The sequence below is a fragment of the Gallus gallus genome, chromosome 1 (genome assembly GCF_016699485.2).
Source record: "Gallus gallus isolate bGalGal1 chromosome 1, bGalGal1.mat.broiler.GRCg7b, whole genome shotgun sequence".
Lineage (NCBI taxonomy): Eukaryota > Metazoa > Chordata > Aves > Galliformes > Phasianidae > Gallus > Gallus gallus.
The window spans coordinates 95,283,102-95,307,619 of NC_052532.1; the positions used below are offsets into that span (position 1 = coordinate 95,283,102).

A 24,518-nucleotide genomic window follows, 5' to 3' on the forward strand; every position below is an offset into this window, starting at 1 on the left:
TTCAGACTGGATTGCTTAGGATTTTCTTCACTTGGATCTTAAACCTGTAAAGACACAGATGCTGCAGCATCTTTCAGATTCTGTTCCTAATGGAATCTATTTTTTCTCTTTCTAGTTGGTACCTCATGTCAATTCTGCATACATTTCACCTTAATCTTTCATCTTATACCAGTTCAAATGACAATTGGAGACTTATAACTGACAGTGTGTGAGTTCACAGCTGTGGATGCTGAGGTATATTTGGCCTTCCAGACTCTTCAGAAGAGGAAGAAAAGGTTGAAGTATAGAATTTTGGGGGGAGTTTTATACAACTGGCATGCACTTATAGAATAATAAGTTCCTTAGCTACTCTGATATAATTAATATATTGTGATGGAAACATCCCATGATGCCTCAGAAGTCTTTACCAGTTTTATTCTGAATACCTAACTCTTAAATGAAGAGATCAAATTTCTGATGAACAGTGAACAGAGCTCTAGGTTTATTTCTTTCCCCCTTTGCTATTTCTTGCTGCTGCTGGCCTGGTGCAAGGAGGCTGCACTGACTGAAGCTCTGAGGCTAACCTGTTGACCACTTGACTTTGGTAGGCTTGGCAGGCTTTACATTGGCAGCTCTTCAGTTTGAGAATTGGAGCTAGTGGTGTTTTCCTGGGCTTAGTTCCAAAAAAGATACTACTTGTATGTTTGCTTGTACCTGCTACAGCTGGGGGAGAGGGGAAGGAACGAATGCTTGTTTAAGTACCTAGTGTAAATACTTAGAAAATCACATACTCTTGATTGAAGGTGTATGTATGTATAGTGCACTGTTTTTTTTCTAGTTTGTACTTTAGAGATGGACAGGTACTTTGAAATAGAATTTATCAAGCAGACAGGCCAATGCTGTCTATGTTTCTCTACAGGAGAAAAGTTATTAAATAGCCATAGGATGTCATAGTTGGAGTGGAAAGTTACTAAAAAGGAAGTTCTTTTCAATGTGTTGTCAGTTACTATGTTGCTCAATCTTTGTGGTGTTTAACTTTGTCCTTCCAAAGTGAATACTTACAGTACTAATTTTTGATACAAGAGGTTCTGTGTAAATAAAGCTTTTGTCAAAATTTGTCATGAAAGACTTCTCTAACTTACGCACCATCTAAAGCAAGTACTAGTAGAGCCTAAGCAGATGAGAAGAATATGGAACTGTAAAAATAGGTTTCATCCACCCAGTAGACAGAATGTTAATCTTGTATTTGTAACTCCTAGCATTAGAAGAGTGTTAATACTTGTGTGATCTCTGAAGCTTTCTTCGTAGCCCTGTTGAAAAGTAAGATGATGGTGTGCAGCACGTCAGAGTGACTCATCCTGACAATACCAGGCTTTCTGAGGGGAGTGGTGTGTGTTGGTGGAGTTGAAGTTTTTCTTCTCCGTACTTACTCCACTGATAGCTTCAGGTGACTTCTCTGTGTTTTGAGCTCCCTCATTGCTTGGGCTGTTGAAAACTAATGTAAGCTTCAGTGTCTTACTGAGTCTTGAGCCATATGTATAGTGGATGGTTTGTGAGTCTTGAACTTGAACATGCTGTATTAGTTTTCTAAAAGTTTACAGCTTTCTTTATCAATTCAGTACTCAAACCATAAGTTTTCCAGTGCAGTGACAAGCAAGTTGAATTATGGACAAGTAACTAGCATACGCTTGGAGGCTGCAAAGTAGCAGTGACTTCTATGATTATCAAGCTGTCTCTGGTAGTTTCAAATACAGCCATGATCCCATCAGATGGCAGGTGTCTTCAAAGTTGTCATGTCCTTCAGAGCTCCAGTCCTGTGGAAATGGATATGTGGTTGAGATGAATCCAACAGCTGTTGAGTCATGCTCACTCTGCAGTTATGAGGTCCTTAGCAGACTTTTGACATACAGCATTTCATGTACTTTTATTCCAGTAAAAAGATTCTGTTAAGGAGACACAAAGTTTCAACAGAACAGTCAAATTCCATATTTCTGTTTCTCTTCTGTTTTCTAAGGAGATGTGAATATTCAGGGTAGCCCTGTTGTGAATTTAATGTTCATACCTCTCCAGATGATGGTACATGTCACTTAATGGCCTGTATTTCTCAGCTTTGTGCTCCTTGCTGCCAAAGTTTGGAAGAGCTTTTTAGAGTGGAAATGCTTGGCTGTGAATGAAGTCTTTGTATTGTAGATTGCTTCTGTGAACAGTTAAATGCATGCTTCTTGATTGCTCATCTTCCATGGGAATAGGCTTGATTAGTTGGGGCTAATTATAAATACTTCTGAAATACCAAAGGTCTAATTGTTCTTCTAGTTTATTGATAGTGAATTATAAGCATTTTGCATTGTATACAGTACAAATGTTTATGACTGCTTGGCTTTTTTGCTTGATCTTGTCTACAGTGAAGTCAGTTAATAATTAAATGTAGGCAAACTCATGCTGTAAAGATGGCGTGGTGCTTCTGCTAATATGCCTAAAGCTGTCATAATTATTTAGCAGATAAAGGAGTGCTGTGGTGTTCCTCTTCTCCGGCCCTAAATCCCTCTAGGATCTTATAGTCTCTGAAGGAAACACTTTCTTTCTCAAAAATCTATTCTGAAAGGGCTGCTATTCATTGGCATAACAGGGAACCGAGCTAGCAGACCAGGTTTGCTTGGTAAGTTGAATCTGCAGTCAATATGAATTGTTGTGTAGAGCCACTGAGCCTAAGTAGAAAAGACTTATTGATCCAACTAGTGAAGACTGATCGAACTTCTACAGTGGTCAACCAGAAAAGCAAAAGTATACCTTCCTTCCCATCGCATATTTAATAGCTATTTTTCTATCTATTCTCTATAGGTAAAATAATATGTGTGCATTTCTGGAGTATTGTGAAGTTTTCTTTGTGATGTTAAAATACAGGGTGGTAATCTAAGAATGGGTGGTAAAAACTAATAGTTTTTATTTCCTAGCCTTTGTTGGGAATAAAGCTGTTTGCTATGAGAGGAAAACAGAATGCTTTTTCAGTTGGTATGCATGCACATCTCAAAATTGAGGCTAAAGTGGTAAGGTTTTATTGTTTATTGAGGACAAAAATCAATACACTTGCAGGAAGACTGAATGCAAACAGCAATTACTGATTTTAATTGTCAGTTTTTGCAAGTGGAGGATGGAATGCTCCAGTTTCATTGAGCAGCAAGATGTGGCAGGAAATTGGTGACTGCCTAGATACCCTGAGGGCTAGAGGTGTGGGGTTGCTCTGTGTGTGGGGCTTAGCTCCCGAGTGGCCACACTGGCTGCCCAGGGAGGTGGTAAAGTCACTGCTACTGGAGGTGTTCAGGAAATGTATAGATGTGAAACATGGGATTGTGGTTTAGTGGGCATGGTGGTGATGGGTTGGTGGTTGGACTGGGTGATCTTAAAGGCCTTTTTCAACCTTAATGATTCTGTGATTCAAAGGGTTATTAAATTAGTTGAGTACTGTAGGCTTTATACTAGATGAGAGGGAAAAGTGTTGCAAGGAAGCAATGCTTGCTGTGGTATGGAACCCAGGCACAGCTGTGGGTACCTTTCCTCTGGCTAACTTTTTGATAACTCTGGCTATCTATTTAAATCTGTTCAAGCCACAGCTTGACATGTTTCTCTGTAAAGAAACATCTCTGTAAATAAGATTTTTGTTTGCTTTATGGTTGTCAGCAGATGACAAGACTTACTACTTGAATATACAGCCCACTGATTTGATCCATAAAGTCAAGAGTTTGCTTTTAATTTTTGAACAGGTTTTAATAGGAAATGAAGTAAGGTTTCTGAAAGCTAACAGTCATGTTGTAGCTACCTCTATTATGAAATTTGGGTTGTTGTTGCATAATGTGTCCTCTAAAGCAGATTGGGAAGATAATGTAATGACAAACATCCAATGTTTTGTTTGAAATAATGGAGAGTGACTTTGACCTAGAAGCTTGGTAGGCCAAAAATTTGGTAGCCAACTAAAACTTTTCATTCTTAAATTCTTGGGGTTATTTAAAAGGATAAATTATTCTTAGCATTGTGTTGAGCTCCATTTATGCCAATTAAAATTACTTGCAGTATTCCTAAGAATATGAAAGCCAAACTGATGCAACATACTTTGAATCCAAATTTGAGAAGAAACAGATGGCTTCTTATGTTTACTACTACGGAAAGCTAATAAAAAAGAGAATACATTGAAAATGGCTTCTTTTTACCAACTAAAATGAAATGAAATAGTTACCGAAGTCCACATTATCCTGTCACAATGTGCAGAGTTTTTAAAACGCCTAGGACACACGTGGTCAGATTCTTACCATGCAGGTAACTGCATTAAAAATGGGACTGACTGATGCTTTCAGGTTAAGTCCTTCATGAGGCAGTACTGCTTGCCTAGCAAAAAATGTGTTATAATTTATTTTTCTAAGAAGTTCCTGTGTCTTTTTCTGAAACCTCTGCTGTAGCTTCTGCTTTTAGACTGTGTTTTGATTCCACTGTGATGCTAGTGGTCTGGGAATCATTGCCTCTGTTTTTAACCTCCCCCTTAACTAACTTTGATATCTGTTAATACGAAGGAAGTCTTTTAGAAATTGCTGATGATATGGTGAAATGGGAATGGATATGGTGTTATTTGCAGGTTCATTCTGGTAAATAAAACTTTTGGGTGAGTTATCTCCAGGTTAAGGGGGGGGAGGGGGGAGGCAGGTTAAGCATATAATTAATAACAACAATTTTGGAGCTTTCTACCAATGCATTCTTCTGAAAGGAAAAATGATTTTTTTTTTTTTTTTTTTTGTGAGAGGGAGGGCATGGAGGAGTAAGGCTCTACAGTTTGCAGTTAAGTAATACTGAATAACAAGAATTTTTGTACTTAAATTAAAAATGCATTAGAAATCTGGATGGATTATTTTTTGACTGTATTGGGTCCCTATTACAAACAAATGAATAACTGATTTTCCTGTAGTTTACCTCGTAACATGATTAATGTTCAGTATTAGTTATTTCAGTGTGTTTTGGCAATATGAAAACCTGAATGGTTAGCAAGAACGCTAATTTGAAATAAAAGTGATAAATCAGAGTTGCAGAAGTACGGCCTGTGGAGTGCCACGTGGGGAGTGGTGTTGTGTCCCACGTGCCTGTGGTAGCACCTCTTCATCAGCACCCGTCTTTCCAGTCACGCTTGTGTTCACGTCTCTGCTACATGCTCTGCTGATTACCTTGGAAAAGGGCAATGCTGTAACTGTTCAACTGACCTTTCAGTTTATTTTCTCTTGTGTAATATGAAACATGAGCTAACACAGTCTTAGTCTACTGATTTTGAGAAAGAAATCTGTCTCTTTACATTCCTACAGCTTTCTGTTCAAATATGGAGTTTCTCTCTAGTTATGTTAATTTAAAAAGCACTACCTCAAGTTATTTTGCTTCTCTGTTAAGATGGCATCCAAAGCTTTACAGTTAAGGGTTTTTTTAGAGCATAATTTATGCATAATTAAGATTACTTTGCAGAGAGATAGTGAGACAATGACTATGAAATGAAGAAATCTGATAACAAAAGTATTTAGCTGACAACTATTTAGATGTGTAAAACAAAATAAAGAACACTACTGGTAAATTTATACTTTTTCATTTGCATGTGAAGTCACAAAATGGATCTTTCAGATAGTAATTGCAAAATAGTGTTTCTTCAGACTGTGCGTTCATGATGGGGAAGCTGGTTTGTGCGCTTTGGCATATGCAGAATATACATAGCCTTTTTGTCCCAAAAAGATGTAATGCTGGTTAGAATCTTGGAGGAGGCTGTCTTCTGGGGGTGTCCTTCAGGTTTTTAAACAAACAAACAAAAATTGTATAATTTTTATCTCTAAAGAGGTAAAATCATTAAAAGCATGCTAAAGTGTTTGCATGCTTTTCTCTCTCACTCATATTGATATCTTTAACTAGTTCTCTAGACTTCCCATGTGGGGGGGAGGGGGGAGGAAGGCGCAGAAATTCCACTTGCTCCTTCTAAACATTAGTGGCTTTCTACACCTATTCTATGAGGTGCATTCACGTGTTTCTAATAGAACTGAAGGGGGTGAGATCAACACATATCAGATGTGGTTAAGGTAACCTCTAAATATTGTGGTGAAGGGTGTTCTAAGAAGAAGTGGATTGGTTTAGATAATTCAAAGGAGGAATTATTACTAAACAATTGCATTAAGTTTGAATTTGATACATTTTGTAATCACTCTTGCGTTTGGTTCTGAATCAAGCAATATATATGTTTGTTATGAGACTGATGGCAAGATGTTACAGCTGTCAAATTCTGGTGAAGTTACTAAATTAACCTAATGTGTGAAGTAGGAAAGAGGCTTGCTTCTAGGCCTTGTTATTGTGCAGAAAGCATTGTGCCGGAACATAAGTCAGCAAATAATATTCTTGCTAAAATACTGCTGAAATTTGTCTTTATTAAACTTCTAGTTTATTAGTCTTCACATTTGTGAGAAACAGCAGCTGCTGATAAGATGTCAAGAAAACCTCTAGAGTTGCTCTTTATTTTCTGATGATTTTTACAGTTTGTTGTGCTCATAAAATAGACTGTATAGTGTTGTTGTATAGTGTTGCAAATCACTGCATTATACTTTGGAAAAAAAAAAAAAGCTTATGCTTCATTAGATATTTTGTCTTGTATGAATAAGTTTTAAAAGAACAAGTGATTACTCATTAATTATCCCAATTGTTAATTTTTAAGATACTGCATTTAGTTTGAGACAAAGCTGTGCTATGTCTTCATAGTGAAGTAATGGGACATCCAAGGCGGGTTGGGATTTTGTATCTGTTTACTCACTATGGAAGATGCCTGAGAACTTTGACTGCTGAATTTAAGGTGTTGTGGATTTTTTTTCTCCTTCTTTAACTTTTTTTTTATTTTCATTTCTTTTGTAGCTTCCAGTATTACAGTCTCATTCTAGCTGGATTGATGTAGCAAAGACACTCAAATTAGTGCATTTACTTGTGTTCATGTTGGCATTCATTATTGGCAGAGTAGAGAAAAAATTAGAAAAGCTGCTTTTGAATTTTTTTTTCTTTTTGAAAAGAGGAGCCGTATCTTGAATTTTGAGCACTCCCTTAGTGATAGGAATAGTAACAGAAATGATTTAACTGTGTAAGTTTCCTATTGGAATACCTCTATATCCAAATTACTTGCATGAACACCTAATATAAACTGATTATCATTGGACAATCTGTGAAATCTTTCATTTTTAGCTGAAAATGGATGTTACATTGCTTTTTTTTTTTTTTGAGATAAAGAGGCAAAGTACTTGTATAATGAAGAATTTTAATAATTATAGATAGAGTCTCTGGGAAATTCTGAGTTAGCTACCCACAGACAGTGATCATGATTTCAGAAACATAGTGTCTTTGCTTTTAACCCTTAGAAAAGCAAAATGAAATAACAGACCTTTTCTGTGTCTCTGTAAACATCACCCATTGGTATCTTCTAATTTTAAAGCATACCGGCTTGGAATTCTTTGGACACTTCAAGGGTTACATGCTGTTCAAACATGCATGTAAAGTTAATGTACATGCATATAAACGTGCATGTAAATGCACTTAACATTTAAATGAGTTAACCAAATCTTTCTATTTAGGTAGTGCAAGTCAGTCACCTAAAACTATAAAGTTGATCTAGGTTACAGTGCAGTTAATTTTTGTTGTTGTTGTTGTTCTGAAATGGCAGTACTTACCTGCTTGAGAGCAGCCCTGAGGAGAAGGATTTGGAAATGGTGGTTGATGAACGTGAGCTGTCAGTGTGTGCTTGCAGCTCAGAAAGCCAAGTGTATCCTGGGTTACATCAAGAGAAGTGTGACCAGCAGGTGAAGGGAGGTGATTCTGCTCTTGTGAGACCCCACCTAGAGTACTGCATCCAGTTCTGGAGCCCCCAACACAGGGGCACTGAGCTGTTGGATCAGATCCAGAGGAGAGCCATGAAGATGAGCAGAGGGCTGGAGCACCTCTCCTTTGAGGACAGGCTGAGAGAGCTGGAGTTCTTCAGCCAAGAGAAGAGAAGGCTGTGAGGTGACCTGACAGTGACCTTCCAGTATATGAAGGGGGCACACAGGAAAGCTGGGAAGGGACTTTTTATAAGTGCGTGTAGCAACAGGATGAGGAGAAATGGTTTTAAACTAGAAGAGGATAGATTTGGACTAGATGTTAGGAAGAAATTCTTTACTGTGAGGGTGGTGAGACACTGAAACAGGTTGCCCAGTGAAGTTATGATTGTCCTCTCCCTGGAAGCATCCAAGGCCAGGCTGAATGGGACTTTGAGCAACCTGGTCTAGAGGGAGGTGACCCTGCCTATAGCAAGGGGTTGGAACTAGGTGATCTTAAAGGTCTCTTCCAACCCAAACCATTCCACCATCCTATGAGTCTTATACTATGATTAGATGAAAAAAAGGTGAGTGGAGGGAGGTGAAGAAGAGAATCAAATCAGATGCTTTTGTTTTGATATCCTTTCACCAGCGACCATACTTACTGAAGAAACAAAAAAGAATTTGTTTTTGCCACACACTGCTAGTCATGGTGTGCTTAGTTGTTGAACTGCAGAAATCTCCTTTGGGAAGAACTTTATCTGTCTTTCTTCAGTCTTCTTTCAGGCTATTCCGTTATAGGAAGCTGAATGAGGACAGTGTTAAAGAATAACAAACTACTGAGTAAACGAGAAATCGAGATGTGGGGACTCAGTAATCATAGCAGCAACTAACTGCATGGACTTCACTGTTGTTGAAAGTGTGTGTAACTACATCTACAAATTAATAGCAGCAATATTGGAAAAAGTAATCTGTGAATAGCCATGTTCTTCATTTTGAAATATTTAGAGATGTTAAGTTTATACTTCTGACTTCCATTTTCATCTTTTTATTCCTTTTTTTTTTTTTCTTCTGTGAAATGGTAGGGGGTATAGAAGGAATAAAGATGGACATTATTAGTGGTGATTGTTTTGTGATTGTCCTGTTTAATATTCCTGCATGTTCTTCTTTCAACTACTTGGAAAGTGTTTAATTCCACTCTGGCTTTCCAGGAACACATAGTGAGAATGTAGAGCTGCTTTTGTATAGCATTTTGTGACCCAAGTGTTAGCATCACATCTTCGGATATGAAGTTCCTCTTCTTACATGACTGTCAAGATGTGTTTTAGTTTTTTTTTCTTTTAAGAAGACGTTGCTGTATAAATATTCAGTGTGGGCACTTAAGTGATACCTGTCACTGCTAGTAGATGACAGCATTGCAAAATTTTGGACATCGATATCTTAAAGATGGGCTGTCTGTGATAACAGAAGGGAACTGCAGCTCCTGAGCCTTCCTTTATATATCAATCAAAACCAGCGGTTAATCCTTTCTGTTGTTCTCACTGTAGTAGTCTATCAGAGCTAAAATCAACTTTTCTTCAATTCCTGGTTTGCCAATTTTTGAAGTGTCTTTATTTAAATAATACATTATTTAATGTAAAAATAAACTTTTAAGAATGATGAGTTTTATTCCTTATCCTACAGGGTGGTCATCTGTAAATGGTTTTACGCTGGTGAAAGTGTGGTACAATGAGAGTTTGGACTTTCTTGTTTGTTGGAAGCTTGGAAATAAGACCTAGCATTCCTCTAAGAGGTTTCAGGACTAAGTTTATGAACAGGATAAAAGAATAAATGATATCTCAAAACATCAAAACAAACTTGTTTGTTTTTTCTCTTAAGGTTTATTGTTTAAAGGAGAGGACAAAAACAAAAGAATGAACAACAACAACAAATATATATTTGTTATATTATCTCCCAAACATTCTACCCTTTTTACTTCTATCTTTCAGTCCTTCCAATACCTACATTAGAAGAAATGGAAAGAAATATAACAGACTGAAGTAGCTGAGAGTGTTATTTTCTTTCCTTTTGGCTGTACCTTTATTTTTAACACTGGCATTCTTGTAAATGTTTTTACTTGTTGGAAAATTAGGGGATTTGGTTACAAAGAATACCTTACTGGGTGTTCTCTTTCATATCCTTTTCCCATTGGTGTCTGCAGAATTGTGCTTTTCATATGGATGCCAGATATCATCATCAAAGCCTCTCCTATTTGCTTTCATGTTTTGAATAAATTTGCACTAATACTGGGCCAATATTGTGGAAATAAATTATGGCACAAAAACTAATGTGGACAAAAAAAAAAATCTAGAAAATGAATAGCTACTGAAATGTGAACGTGATAAGCAGAAGAGGGATGAAAATGATTAATGTTAGTGTTGACACTACAGGTCTTAAAATAGGCTGATTGACTGCTCTATAAACTGCAATAATTATGACTTCCTAAAAAGGTGCAAGAGTGGGCATAAAAATGTTCTGAAATTATGCAGCCATGTTAGAGTGCAGCACTATGGTGATTAAATGAGGATATTATGTATGCTGCCAAGACCTCTTTGGTTATATTAGTTTCTATTTAGATTCCTATGAGGCCTGAGAAATTCAGTGTAAATACAAAGGTTTAAAATTTTATAATACAAGGTAGCTAGGGAGGAGTAGATACCTCCAATTGTTTTAAAAATTAGAGGTCTGAGGGCTTTATGTGGAGGCATAATTCATTATTATGACTTGCCATCAAACTTCTTCAAGATTTTGCCAAAAGTCATATTTCACTGAGGCAGTTTGGGAAGGAGGAAGCTTAAATTTTATTTATTTATTTTGCCATAATTGAAATTACTAATTTAAATGTCTTTCTCTCATTTTTAACAGAATTAGCTAGTTGACCTAAGTCAGTGATGATAGGAATTGAGGTATCATGGTTACCAAAAAACTAGAACATTATTTCTTTGAGGAAGAGCTGTCTAGCTTTGCATTGAACTAAAAGGCTTCAAGACACCCTGTTCTCTAACATCTACATACATAAGTTTAGTTCTACAAGTAGTTGAAAGGCAAAATATTTGAGTCTTTTGAAGTGATAGCTGCTTTCATGAAATAAAACTCTTTAGAATGGCCTGACAATACCATCTTTACAATTTTCACTCATCTTGACTCTCTATGAAGTTGTTACTGGCAAGGCACCTACTTTCTGGATAGCCATCATGAATGTCATATTTTCAGGTTTTAATCCTACTTCTGTGCCAACTCTTATATTCCCATTGTATGTTCCAAACAAGTCTGCATATAAGGCATAGGAATCAAAGCAACAGTGTGTTAGAAACCATGAATATAACAACAACAAAGAAGACTTTTGTGACACTGTTCGAAATTACATTTATGATTACTCATACTTCACTGTGAAATACCAGAGGAGAGAAGCAAGAGTGCTGGTGCAAAAGTGCTAGTCTGTTACCAAATGTAGTATTTCATGTTGGATGTATGTGTTGTAATGCCAAGACTGAATCTTTGTTTCAAGTCTGGAGAAAAGCATGGAATTTTTGGTATTTTGGCTTAAAACTCATTGGTCTGTTAATGGAGGTGAGTTGAAAGGACATTGGATTTGAATTGAAAAAGCCTTTGGTGTGATCCTGTGATCCCATCATAGCGCATGAGCTTGCTTTTTCATAAGAATTCCTGGAGCAAGAAGTGCACCACAGCAGGTCCTGGTCAGCTGTACTTGGTGTGCTCTGTCATCCCTGTCCCTGTAGGAAGGGAGCTAGCATATGTCTTCTTCCACTTACGTCTGACCAGAGTCTTGAAAATATGTGGATCTTCTTGTAACTGTTCTTTTTCTTTTTTCTTTTTTCTTTTTTTTCTTTTCTCTTAATTTGTTTTTTATCTTTGTCACAAAGGTAAAAATAGTACTTTTCAAAGTATCACAATGTTAAAGCCATTCTTAGGTATATCTCTTCAGTGTCAACTTCAATATAAGAAAGTAGAAAAATCTGAAGAGACTTTGCAGTTGCTTGTGAAGGCATGAAGGCTTAAGAGGTGGGAATGCAGAACTTGGCTTCTAATCCTGGCTTCTAGCTTTGAATGCTGCTGGCAATTCCTGCCACACATCCAGAATTTTGTAAGATTCTCTCACCTTCAGATTGTTCCCTGTTCACAGTCTGGTTGTAGTCTGTATATGTCACATAAATCTGTGTGCATATTTGCCTATGGTAACGTATAGTGTTCAGAAGGGATTGCTAAATGTGATGGTCAGACAGATATCGACCTCTTTTAACACTTATGTGCCATGTATGAACATATCAGCCTTTGGAATGGCTCAAACAAAAAGGTTTTCCTGTCATTTTCTTTGTGTGATTCTGGGCTTTTAGTCTGAAAGATGAAAATGTTTCAGTGATGTAGAAATAAAAGAAGATTCTATGAAAGCAAAACCTTAAGGTTGCTACACCTGGATTATAAGAACGCTCTTAAATGAATCCTCTCCTTTAAAGTAGATAGAGAAATACACTTCTGTTCTCATTTACAGGACCTTCAAGGGAAGATAACTTTGTTTTGTGGCCAGATGCATTCTGTCTCCTGAGATGAGTTTTTCAGAATAGTTCACAGCACAAGTAATTGATCCATTTTAGAAGCCTGTGGCTTTTTCATGGACTTCAAAAAACCCATAGTCCTATATTTGATCGCTTCAGGAGGTCACTGACAGAATTAAAACAGAATGCTTTCTAGACTATCATGTGAAACAAACACAGAGGGCACTAGTTGTTTCAATTTTCATAATTTCTATAATGATGGCACAGCAGTTGTGTCTGAATGAACTTGCTCTGTCACAAGCACTATGCTCTTGTATAATTACTGTATTTTAAAGAGTAGCTTAAAATAAAACAACAAAAAAGCTACGCTCTTTCCCTGAGCTAAACAAATCAGAATACATTTACTTTTCAAATAGAAACTTTCAGTAGGGAACAATGTTTCTGTTACCAAATGCCATATGGTGAACTTTTGAGGCTGTTTTAGTCGCTTGTTCTGTTTCTGTATTTAACTTTCATTTTATGTATTTACATAAATCTTTCTATGATTGCAATTGATTAAAATTTAATTCAGTCAGCTGGGTGTGTCTATGTAGGTTATACACGTATATTTGAAAATCTGACAAAATATTCTCCCTTAAGCACTGTAAATGAAATTGATTACCAGAGTAGTTGTTTGTAATGTGTTTCTGAGGATTAGACTAATGAGTAAATTTAAAGGAATGGTGCAGGTAGATGGGCAACATGTTGTAAATATTTTTTCTGTAGTGAATCCTGAGGCATTTTTTGAATCTTGCTGTTTTTAAATGTGAAAATCAGTCTTTGTAATACAGACCTGCTGGGAGATTAACCTTGAAAGTGGTCATAGTACTCAAAATTAATATGTTATCCTGTTTAACCAGCAAATTGACATTTTGATTCCCTACTTTGAACTAATGAAGGCCAATTCTGAAACAAAATGTTAAAACAAACCTGAGAGTAGTGTACCAATCCTAATGTCACAGGTGGAGGAACTCTTTTCTTTTCTCTTCTAAACCAATGAAGTGTAATACTATAATGTTGTTAGCTTTTTTACTGTTTATTTTTCCTTTTTCAAAATACAGTAAGTGTAATGAGGCAGACAAGTTGGTTTCGCTTTGATTCTTTCTAGTTTTTATACATTTCAGAAGCCTCCTTTCCAATTATGAAGAACACCATTACATTTCTAAATTGCAAATAAAATAACCTTACAGGTAGTATTAATAAAATTCTCAATTAATTCTCAATTAAAATTAAAGTTTTTTAGCCATCCCTCTTCACATAGATTTGCTTCCCAAAGTGTGAACTACTAACCTTTTTCTTTGTGTAGCATCTGCCTATTGTGTTTCTCTGAATTGCTGGGAAGGTCTGACAGGAAAACTGCAAGCTGTTAATATCAATTTTTTACATTAAAGGCTTATTGCATTTCTAGCCCCAGCAGGAATAAGTAGAGGACAATGTAAAATAATTACTTCAATAAAGTTTGAGTGTGTGTGCGCGTGTGTAAATAAATGTATATACTTCTCTCCAACTAGCTCCAGTGGCAGAGGACTACATAATTTTGCTGATAGTCTTTCTAGAGAAATTGGTTAAGCAGTGCCAAGCTTGCTATATGCTGTATTGCAGATTTTTCAGTGTTCAGTTTGTCTATTAAAATTGGTTGTGATAGATGTACTGTTGCTTTCTGCAACAGTGATGTTAGCCACCCGTGTTAGGCCTCTGTGCTCACTGACCAATAGCCTGATCAGGGCCAAATGACTGCAGACGCACACCAATATGATGAGCAGCAAAATGGCGTTTATTCACTACCAAATACAGCTTATATATATTTTTACCTACATAACCGTGCTGTCATGTCCCACCCTGATTGGTTCACACCAGATAACGTTGTGCCTTATTTGGCCATTTCCACATTCTTTTCTCATCTTTCTTCTTCTCCTGTTTTCTCTGCATCAAGGTCAGCACGATAGCACTGTCTCCCTATGCTTAGGGAGAGGCCTGTCCCGTACATCCCGTACCCCTGCAAGATGCCTACTATAACAATGTACCAGGCCTATGCAATTTTCCCTGTGATGCCCTTGTTCAGTATTAATAAGATAGATGAAAAAGTGTCAGGCTGTTCAGAGTGTGAATTTTTCCTGTTGTGTTGTAATACCAGGATTTTTGGACTGCCAATCAGGAGTTGTAGATTTAGACTTAAAGTGCAAGGACTTCATCTGAAGTAGAGAAAACATAAGTGGAAATTGCAACTTTTCACTGGATTGCAACCATAAAAAATTGTGGTTTGATTATTTATTTTCTATTTCTGTAAAGAGCAATATCTCAGATATTCTAACAATTTTCTTTTTTTTCTTTTCTCTCTCTCTCTCTTTTTTTTTTTTTTTTTTTGAAAGGTATGCTCTGTTTTATAAACGCTTGAAGAGCATTGACGACAATGAAGGAGGTCTTAATAAATTTTCAAAAAGTTACAAATCTTTTGGAGTTAATCAATTTGTGGATGGTGGAGTATATTGCAAAGAGTGGGCACCAGGTGCAGAAGCGGTGTTTCTCACAGGTGATTTCAGTAAGTATTTTAGGACTATTTCCCTTCCCCTGCACTGTGTTTTAGAACAGTGTCCTTTTCACTTAAGATCAGTGCTGTGGCAAACATTTAATTCTGATAGAAACATGCATGTTAGGTGTTGATAGTGTAATAGCATTTAGTAACTTAATCACCTTTTCTTCCATATTTGAATAACCTAAGAATGTGTGCACTTCTATTGAATTCAGTATTATGTATCAGAATTATGTATTTCTATTTTTATATCCATAAGATGATGACTTCTCTAAAGACTCTAGCCTGATCACAGTGCAGCATTAGCTGAATAATCCTAAACTACCTGATAACCTTCCTGAAGATCTACAGTTAGGCTTTTGTAATATTGTGTAGGAGAAAATAACAGTGGAATAACCTGACTTATCTTCTCTACTAATCTAACAGCAGCGTTGTCCGAGAGCCAAGGCTGTTTGTGATTCTAACTAATCATGAGAGTGTAGAAACAAGTACTGCTTCAAAACGGTAATATAAAATCCTAAGTGAACATACTCATGAAAAAGTACTATTCTCTTCTGGAGAAAGAAGAAGGAATGGTGTTGGCAGAACAGGAAGGTGGCAGGATCACAGTGGAGGAACTGTATTGCTTAATTTGAGAACTGCGAAGACATTGATTTACTTACTTAAAGCTTGAGACAAAATTATAAATTTGCTTTTTGTCAGAAGGCTAGTTACACTTAGGTCATGTTATGCAAACTCTTAAATGCAAGTCAGGTGCATTTTTGCTCTTAAATCCTGCAATGCTAATTCAACTCCCTATTTTTTTTTTTTCGATGTGCTTATGTAACTTTAAAATGGTAAGACTCTTTACCTATACTGTTGTTAGCTATAGTATCTGGTGGTACAGTAGTTAAGCTTTTGTACTAAAACGCACACTGTTAGAAAGAAATTTAAGTAGATTACCCTCACAGTACTTTTCAGATTCATATGAGATTATTTTTTTTTAGTATTTCATAGTACTTAGTTTTAGTACTATTTTTAATAGTCCTAAGATACACTTACAAACAGAATATGCAAAAGAAATGGTTAAATATTTAAACTGTACATTAGTTCCCAGACATCCATCCTAAACATCCATCCTAAATCGAATTTAATTGTCAGGTTTTGTATTCTGTTTTTTTGTTGGTTTTTTTTTTTTCTCTTTCTTTAAGAACTTGATTAAAGGGTCTGTGTCTGCTGTTCTCTCTGGTAATCTAAGCATGTAGGCAATGATTACTTTTAGGAAAGTCTTTAATGCAGAAGATGAACAGAAAGGTTTGTGTAACTGTACTTTCAGCTGTGGTCCCATTTGATACAATTTGACCTAATGAATGTCAGGGTAGCTTTCCTTCAAACAGTCCTTGTCTTTTAATTTGAATAAAATTGATAAAATAGGTTGATATAGCACGTGAATTTTAATACAGGAATCAGACATATCTTTTGATTCTAAAACTCAGTAACAACTCATGACTATAGTTCACCTCCTGCTAGATTAGTGTTAATAGTGACTGTAAGGCAGCTGCATGAGGGAATTTTAAAAGCTAAACTTTATAAACATACACAATTCTCCTTTTCTCTTTCCTGCTTGCAGTCTAACACCATCAGCTACATCTTAGGCTTCTTCTACGTGATGGGCTAAATTAAACATTGCAGTCTAAGATTAGTCATTTTGAAAACAGACTTTTAATGAAATTAATGTCTAAGATTTTAAAATGAGGATATAAATTGTAAACTGGCTTGGAGTGGAGTTTGCAGGGAAGTACATGTATTGGTACTAGAAAAACAGTTAAAAAAACAAAGCAACAACAATAAACTCACAAAAGCATACCTATTTCATTGCCTGAATGAAGCAGAATTTTCACATGAAGCAGAATTTTAGGACTTATGACTTAGAATAGTTGTATCTATGTTAATGAAATGTGGCAGTAAGAAGTCAAAAGACTAAAAAGAACTTCACTTTAATGTGGAAAAAAATGCATTTGTCCTATATATCATATTCATCATCAGTCATAGTAAAGTATTCATTCCCAAAGGGGAAGATAATGTACTCAGAAAGCCTAGAGGAATGGAAGATTGTCGTTCAATTCAGATGATTTGGCTTTAATAATATTCCGATGAGAAATTGGGTTGCAGAACCCTAAGATTTAGAGTCAGGTTGCTACAGGTGCATTTAATTAAAACCGAATCCCTTTAACCTTTCTTCAAGTTTTCAAACAGGTTAAAGTCTCAAACTAAATTTATGATCATATTGTATTTAAATTGAATATCAGGTTTTCTGTTAATAAGATTTTTTAATAAAAGCTCAGGTTTATAAAGAGGAAACTGTAATTGAACTACTGGGGGGAGGAAGGGTTGAACTGTTACAAGGAAGCAAACCAAACTTAAAATAGCAGTTCCTCAGTTTTAAACTGAAATAAAATGATACGTAACAAGACAATTCATGACTTGCTTTTAGTTTTGCTGTGGATAAATGGATAATGGTCTTTTCTCATAATGGTTTACTTACTTGGGTATTAAAGACAAGGAAAAAGAAATTAAAAAACAAAACAAACAAACAAAAAAACAAGCCAACCAAAACACTAATTTCCACTACTTAACCTTTTAAGTTAATTATTTTCAACGATAGCAAACAAATAAAAATTGATAGTGCAGACAATAAGAACTTTGATGTTAAGAATATTAGCTCAAATTATATGTGTGGCTTTTTTTTTTTTTTTTTTAAACTCCTTCTGTGACGTTTGTAGGGAATGGGATTCTCTTTATGGGATTACTTCTAGTGTTATACCTTCTGGGAAAAGGGAGAATGGCACACAGAAAGCATGAATTTCAGTTAATTCCAGTATTTCCAGAGCTTTGTGTAGTGAAATGTTGAATCATGCCAGATATTAAGTGTTACTCTTTTTTTTTTTTTTTTTTTTTTTTAATAAGTATTCAAGTAATTCATTCTTTGGCATCTACTACTACATATTAAGAAGTAAAAAAAAAAAAAATCTATTTCTTAGGTTTTCCCTGAAAATAAGCAATCAAAACCTGTAGACAAATAAGTAAGCTAATAGTTTCAAAATAGTATAAGTTGCTGCTGCCACTGGAGCAGGGAAATAAGCTTTGTTGTCATGTCTAGTTTTTCTTTAATTACTTTCAACCCACTAACATGTTTAGTAGAAGTATTGTTTTATATTAGCTTAAATAACAGAACTACAGCTGAGGATGTGAATGTAGCATTTATCAGCTGTTAGTGTATGTACTTAAGATCTTGTATGTAATTAATGTACATAGGAGCTTGAAGAAGACTGCTCGTGCTTCTGTACTTGAGATGAAAACCACCTATTATTTTACTGCAGGAAATATCACACAAATAGGTCACCAAGAAGGAAATTCTGTCTTGCTGGTCGGTTTTTTGTTTTGATTGGTTTCTTGTTACCTTGAGATTCCTCTGTTGCTGTGGGCTGCATGAGGTGGGCAAGTTTCAAGGCAAAAATAAGAAGTCATTTTGAAACTGGGCTTGCCCTTTCTTCTAGTTCAGAAATAGTTACGTTGCCTGTGTCAGTTCAGAAGCTTTATATTCAGTTGCATTCATAAGAATTAACCTTGAACACCTATAGAAACACAATTTTCTTGGCAGGCATTTATTCAGTTAAGCATGTCATAATGACTAATCTCACACCTCTCCAGAACTCAGAGAGTCAAAACAGTATGAAGAATCTTGAATTATAGAATCAAAGCTTGGTTCAGTAAATGTGTTTTGTGTTTTTGTGCCTTTTTTAATGAAAAACAAACCCTCTTCAGGATTTCAGCATTTCGGGCTACAGTTCTTAGCTGTTACAAAGTATTTAGTATTAAGTGGTTTTGTGGCCATTGCTACCAGGTTTGTCTGCTGCTTCCTCATTCTCCTAGTTTATATACTTTGTGTTATTAAGGATATCAGTTAGTCAAAACAGAAGCAATTATAAGTATGCATATCCCTATTCAGAGTTGGTTTAATCATATTGTTTATGGAGATGACTTTTATTTTGTCCAAGATAATCTTTTTTTTTTTTTTTTTTTTTTTTTTCCTGTAATCAGAAGTTGTACAAGTAGAATTGGAGTATGGTTTCCCAGTGAACATCATATTGAACCCCTCTCCTAAAGGAAGTGTGCAGTAGTAGCTGATTTAAAAGTATTTGTATTTGGTGAAAATGAAATGTATTCTGAAAAAGATTGAAAATACTGTTATGTCTTTGAATTTTAATTGAGCGTATTTTAAGATAAATACACTTAATTCTATGTTCTTATTACAGATGGCTGGAATCCATTTTCTCATCCATATAAGAAAATGGAGTATGGGAAATGGGAGTTGTTCATTCCACCTGGACAAGATGGTTTTTCTCCTGTGCCTCATGGATCAAAGCTAAAGGTGCTAGTTCTGACCTTTATCTTTTCGATTCTTGTGACATTTCTTACTCATTTTGTTCTATTTGTTTTATCCTAAATATCTTGTAGTTGTTATAAGAAACAGAATCAATTTATCTTCTTGTGCAGTGACCCTAAATAGTGAAACAGTAATGTCTAGTTTTCTTTGTCCGTATTTCGTGCAACTACTTAGTACTTTATTCAAATCTTAGTACACTGGTGGGAAGTGTTGTGCTTTTAACCGTAACTTTTCAGGTGTTCTGTTTGTATGTAGTATATGTAGTCTCTTAAAACTTAACTCTTAACACTTAGTAATTAGGAGTATTGATCAGTAGACTTAGCTTAAGGAATTTGAGCTAAATACAGAATGAGGGAAAGCTCATCACCAGTTGTATTTCATGAGCATAAAGTCCTGTCTTTCAAAAATTAACTGAAGGTTTCTTTGAGCTGTCAAATACCACAGTTTTTATGCCTAGTGTCATTGTATACATAACGGCTATCACTGGATGTGGTTATTTACACGTGAATACTGATTTCCATCACTGAGATATACTTCTGAGAATTTGACTTGTTGCAATTTGAGCTTGTGTTCTAGAGATGTCAGATGATAACAGGGGTCAGTAATGAGTAGTTAAGGAAAGAAATATACTGAAATCATATATAAGAAAACTAATCAACTGGGAGTGCTTGTATAATATATACTGCATTCTCAGTCTTCCCATCAACAGAACTAACACATTGAAAAAATCTTTGATTTTTCCATTAACAATCTGATCTTAATGAAACAGAATCTGCCAAAGCAAAAAAAAAAAACGTAAAAATGCACCGGAAATGCTTGATCAATATGTGTGCTTAACACTGTTTATTATGGTATAGAAAATTGTCTCAGTAATAAATATGGATGAATTGAAATTTAGGATTAATCATTCAAGGGTGTGAGAAAGCTGATCTTATTTTGCAGAGCATGGGAGAAAACTGTTCTCTGCAACTAAAATGTGGTGATTAAACAATAATTTATCACACTAGAGAATGGTTACTGACATTTTCTATAATTTAGAGATAAATAGGTTATGTTTTCTAATTGCTGCTACATTTACCTTTTATTTATGTTGCATTTTCTAAGTTATTGTGCTTACCTACTGTAGAATGTTCTATGCTCAGTACAGAGATAAAAGGTATGAATGATGAGAAATGTTGATAACTATTAGCAAATAGTGTGTATTCCTAAGAATGCTTGGAAAATTGAGTCGTGTCTTTCTCTTTGTGTAATCATGGTCATATTTCCTACTTTTGAACTGCAAATCTGTGTAGTACTTACTCTCTTTACATTTGCCATCTGTAAGACAAAGACAATACTGCTCATAATTGGTTTACTATACAGAATTTGGGTTACCCAGGATGACTCTTGATATTAGTAATGTTATTCACTGTAGTTCTGTAGTTGCTCTGAGTTTTCTGAAAAGGCTGGCAGAGCAGAATGTGGTTTAATTTCCTTTTTTTTTTTTTTCCTCCTCCCCCTTGTCTTTAACTGTGCTTTTGTGCAATTTGCTCTAAATGAAGATGTATGCAGTTATCACTGACACTCAAAATGTTTAATTACCAAAGGGGTCTGTGAAGGTAAACTGTTGTTATTCTGTCTGATTAGCTTTTGAATGCATATATCCTGATGTGAATCAAATTTTGAAATCCTTGCACTTAAAATGAAAGTATACATAGTTATAACTGATGACTTCACCCACACAATATTCATTCCAACCTCCTGTGTAACTTTTCTGATAATATTTCATGATTATTTTTGTTTTATTCGTGCCTATGAATCTATCACATCATAATCTTTCCTTTCTGTGTGTTTGTGTATCATAAACTAAAGTGTGAAAAAATTCTGCAGTTAAAGCAAGGTGGTTCTGAGATGGCTTATCTGTCACAGAACCTGAAGTGAGGTTGGAATATTCCATACAGTAAGAGTGTACATTATCCTCACATTATGGGTGATCCTTCTATCTGCTATCACTCCAGTAACAGATTCACAAAACTGCTACTCTTTTATTAGTGGCTTAATTAGACACTGTAGCCATTCATGGATGTGTTTATTTTGGGGATCACTAGAATTTGTGTAGTAGAACATTTTTTTGTGGTTCTTCATTCATGTAGAAGCTAAGAATATCAGATTTTATGCAGATTGCAGAGGTAATATTTAAAGACACAGGCAGTGTTGTCTGTGTATAATAGACTAGGCAAATATATATATATATTGAAGGTGTGTATGTATATTGCATTACTGTAAAAAGCATAAGGGCATCATAAGTTTTTAAAGTTACTTTTGCCAATGTTAATTCTTAAATATTCAAGTAGTCAACTCCAGACATTCACATAGAGATTTGAGAAATCTGCTAGGAGGAAAACCGTTCCTCCAGAAGGTCCTTATCTTTAACTTCTCTCTACACTATTTTCATCTTCAGTTCTACACAGGCGAATGCCAAGTTCTGAAATTGTGACAAGGTCATTTCTTTTAAATAAGTCATTTCTGAACCAGAATGGAAATGGATGGAGTGTAGCTGGTGACACTAATTTAGATCAGGTCACAAAATTTTTTTTATAGGAAAATAAATGAGGAACAGAGGTCAAACATTTTCCTGTGTACAGTAGTAGACTATCTACTGTAGCTCTTCAAGCAGCCTTCTCATAACTAAACAAAGACATTAAAGAAGGTGAGTTCAAAAAGAACAACAACAAAAAAAACCCCACAAAGTTTTGCATGTTTTTTACACTTGTGTGTGTGTGTGTGTGTGTGTGTGTGTGTGTGAAAGAATGGATGCTTATAGCAGTCAGGCACTTTCTTTTTTCTTTGAAAATAGCTTTTTTTGTTTTTTTTTATTTGTTTGTTTGTTTGTTTTGTTTTGTTTTTTTTTGTTATTTAGTGAAAATACCACTAGGTATTTCCAAAGCTCCTCCTAAGGCCATATAGGGAGCTTATAATGAGTTACTTGGTGAACAATTACAGTTGCTGTTTTTGTTATATGAGTGCTTTTCATTTTCTGACAGATCTCATAAGCCTAGCACAGATTTAAAACAAATAAAGAAGTCACCTCTGCTTCAATAAGTTGAACTTCTGTGTACCTCTGTCTCTTCATTCTAATGGGATTTGTTTGTTTAGTAAATCTCTTAATGATGAGGGTAGTTATGAGGAGGGGGCGAGTGTTATTATCTACTTCCATTATCAGAAATGACTCAATTGTTCTTTTATTGACAGTGTTCCCAATTTCTTTGGGAAAACAGGCTGTTAGAAAAATTCAGGTGGATAGGCTTCCTTAGTAAGTCTTGTGTTGTAATGCACGTGCAGGAATTTATCTGTTTTCCACTTCATTCTTTTTGCTTGTTATTTGTAAATCATAGAATCTTAGAATCACTCAGGTTGGAAAAGACCTTAAAGATCATCGAGTCCAACCATGACCTAACCATACTACCCTAACTCTAAGAACCCTCTGCTAAATCATGTCCCTGAGCACCACATCGAAATGGTTTTTAAACACATCTGGGGATGGTGACTCAATCACCTCCCTGGGGAGCCTATTCCAGTGCTTAACAACCCTTTCTGTAAAGAAGTGTTTCCTGATATCCAACCTAAACCTCCCCTGAGGCCATTTCCCTTCATCCTGTCACCAGTGAGAAGAGACCAACTCCGCTCTCACTGTAAGCACCTTTCAGGGATTTGAAGAGAGCAGTAAGGTCTCAGCTCAGCCCACTCTTCTCTGGACTGAACAGCCCCAGCTCTTTCAGTCTCTCCTCTTAGGGCATATTCTCCAAACCCTTCACAAGCCTTGTTGTCCTTCTTTGGACCTGCTCCAGCACCTCTACATACTTTTGTATTGAGGTGCCCAAAACTGAACACAGTACTTGAGGCGGGGCCTCACCATTGCCGAGTACAGGGGCAGGATTACTTCCCTAGTCATGCTCACCACACCGGTTCTGATACAAGCCAGGATGCCATTGGCTCCCTGGGCACACTGCTGGCTCATATTCAGCCAATTGTCCATCAGTACACCAAGGTCCCTTTCCATTGGGCAGCTTTCCAGACACTCCTCCCCAAGCCTGTAGGGTTGCCTCTTGTAGGGTAGCTTTCTTAGATAGCTTTTATGTAATTGCATGCAGATAGATTACAGTAAGAAAAAATATATCCAAAATACAAAATTGAGGTTGGCATCATGGCTAATAAGTCATAATTTCTTATTTTGTACAAAAATACAAGTCCACCTCTGCTGCTTTTGGATAGTTTTCTAGTTGAAATATATAATGCTTTTTAACATTAATGTATGCAAAGGCGGAACTACTTTACATCAGAATGCTTTAACACGCACTAACCATGTTTAAAGTACCTAAAAGTACATTTCTGTACCTATGAGATTCTGGGGAAAGGAAAATTGGTTGGAAAGAATATTATCAAAACTTCATATTTCCAATTTTTTACCACTCTACCTAGTAACTCATAGAGCTGCATGCTCTGTGTTTAACACGGAAACCTTGAAAAAGAATCAAATGTGGTGAGCAAGTAGGTTAATCAGTGTCAGGGAACCACTGTTGTTAAAATTCATCAAGTGTAATTACTGCCAATAATGAAGTAGGTGATGTTGCAGCTGACCTTACTGATCATGAAGTCCAGTAGCATAGTATAAGACAGGTTTCAAGTTCAAGTCTCATGTGTTTCAAGTAGGCTGCAGTCAAAGTGTGAAAGCATTTTTAATGTGAACATGAAAGAATAGTAAACATGAATAAATGGGATAACAGGTTTGCGGCTAGGTTGCTAGATATAAAAGTGTTAAGCATGTGGTGGCTTTTTCCTTTAAACATAAGATGTAAATGGATTATATGTAGACAGACAACAGTCTACATGTACAAAGGGAGCCCAGATACCCCTAGCTGAGGTAATTCCATAGGCAGTTTTCTGAAGAAGCATTCCTTGCTTTCTCACGCATACAAATCTAGTATTTCCTGCTTCCACCTCAACTGTATGTGGGGAAAATATTCTTGCTCATAGCCTGCTAAGTGCAGTGTCACTTAAATTTAATGTCTTCCAGTGAGTGTGAGGAGCAAAACCCCAGCTCTGCTCAGTTGAACAGTGACTGACATGAGTCTTGAAGCATCATGCTTCATCATTTGTGTGCAGCAAGGAGCAGACAT

The 24,518-nt window shown here is 35.9% G+C and overlaps 1 protein-coding gene across 5 annotated transcripts in view; it reads left to right on the forward strand.

The window, feature by feature from the left end:
* GBE1 (1,4-alpha-glucan branching enzyme 1) overlaps nt 1-24,518 on the forward strand; it is a 182,777-nt gene that overhangs the window by 19,924 nt on the left and 138,335 nt on the right. For 4 of the 5 annotated variants that reach the window (XM_015298401.4, XM_040653426.2, XM_015298424.4 and 1 more), the window contains exons 2-3: nt 14,776-14,945; nt 19,232-19,347. In XM_015298401.4, coding sequence (XP_015153887.1) covers nt 14,776-14,945; nt 19,232-19,347 — 286 coding nt within the window. The remainder of the gene's footprint in view (nt 1-14,775; nt 14,946-19,231; nt 19,348-24,518) is intronic. The other variant, XM_015298431.4, reaches the window with a different exon arrangement.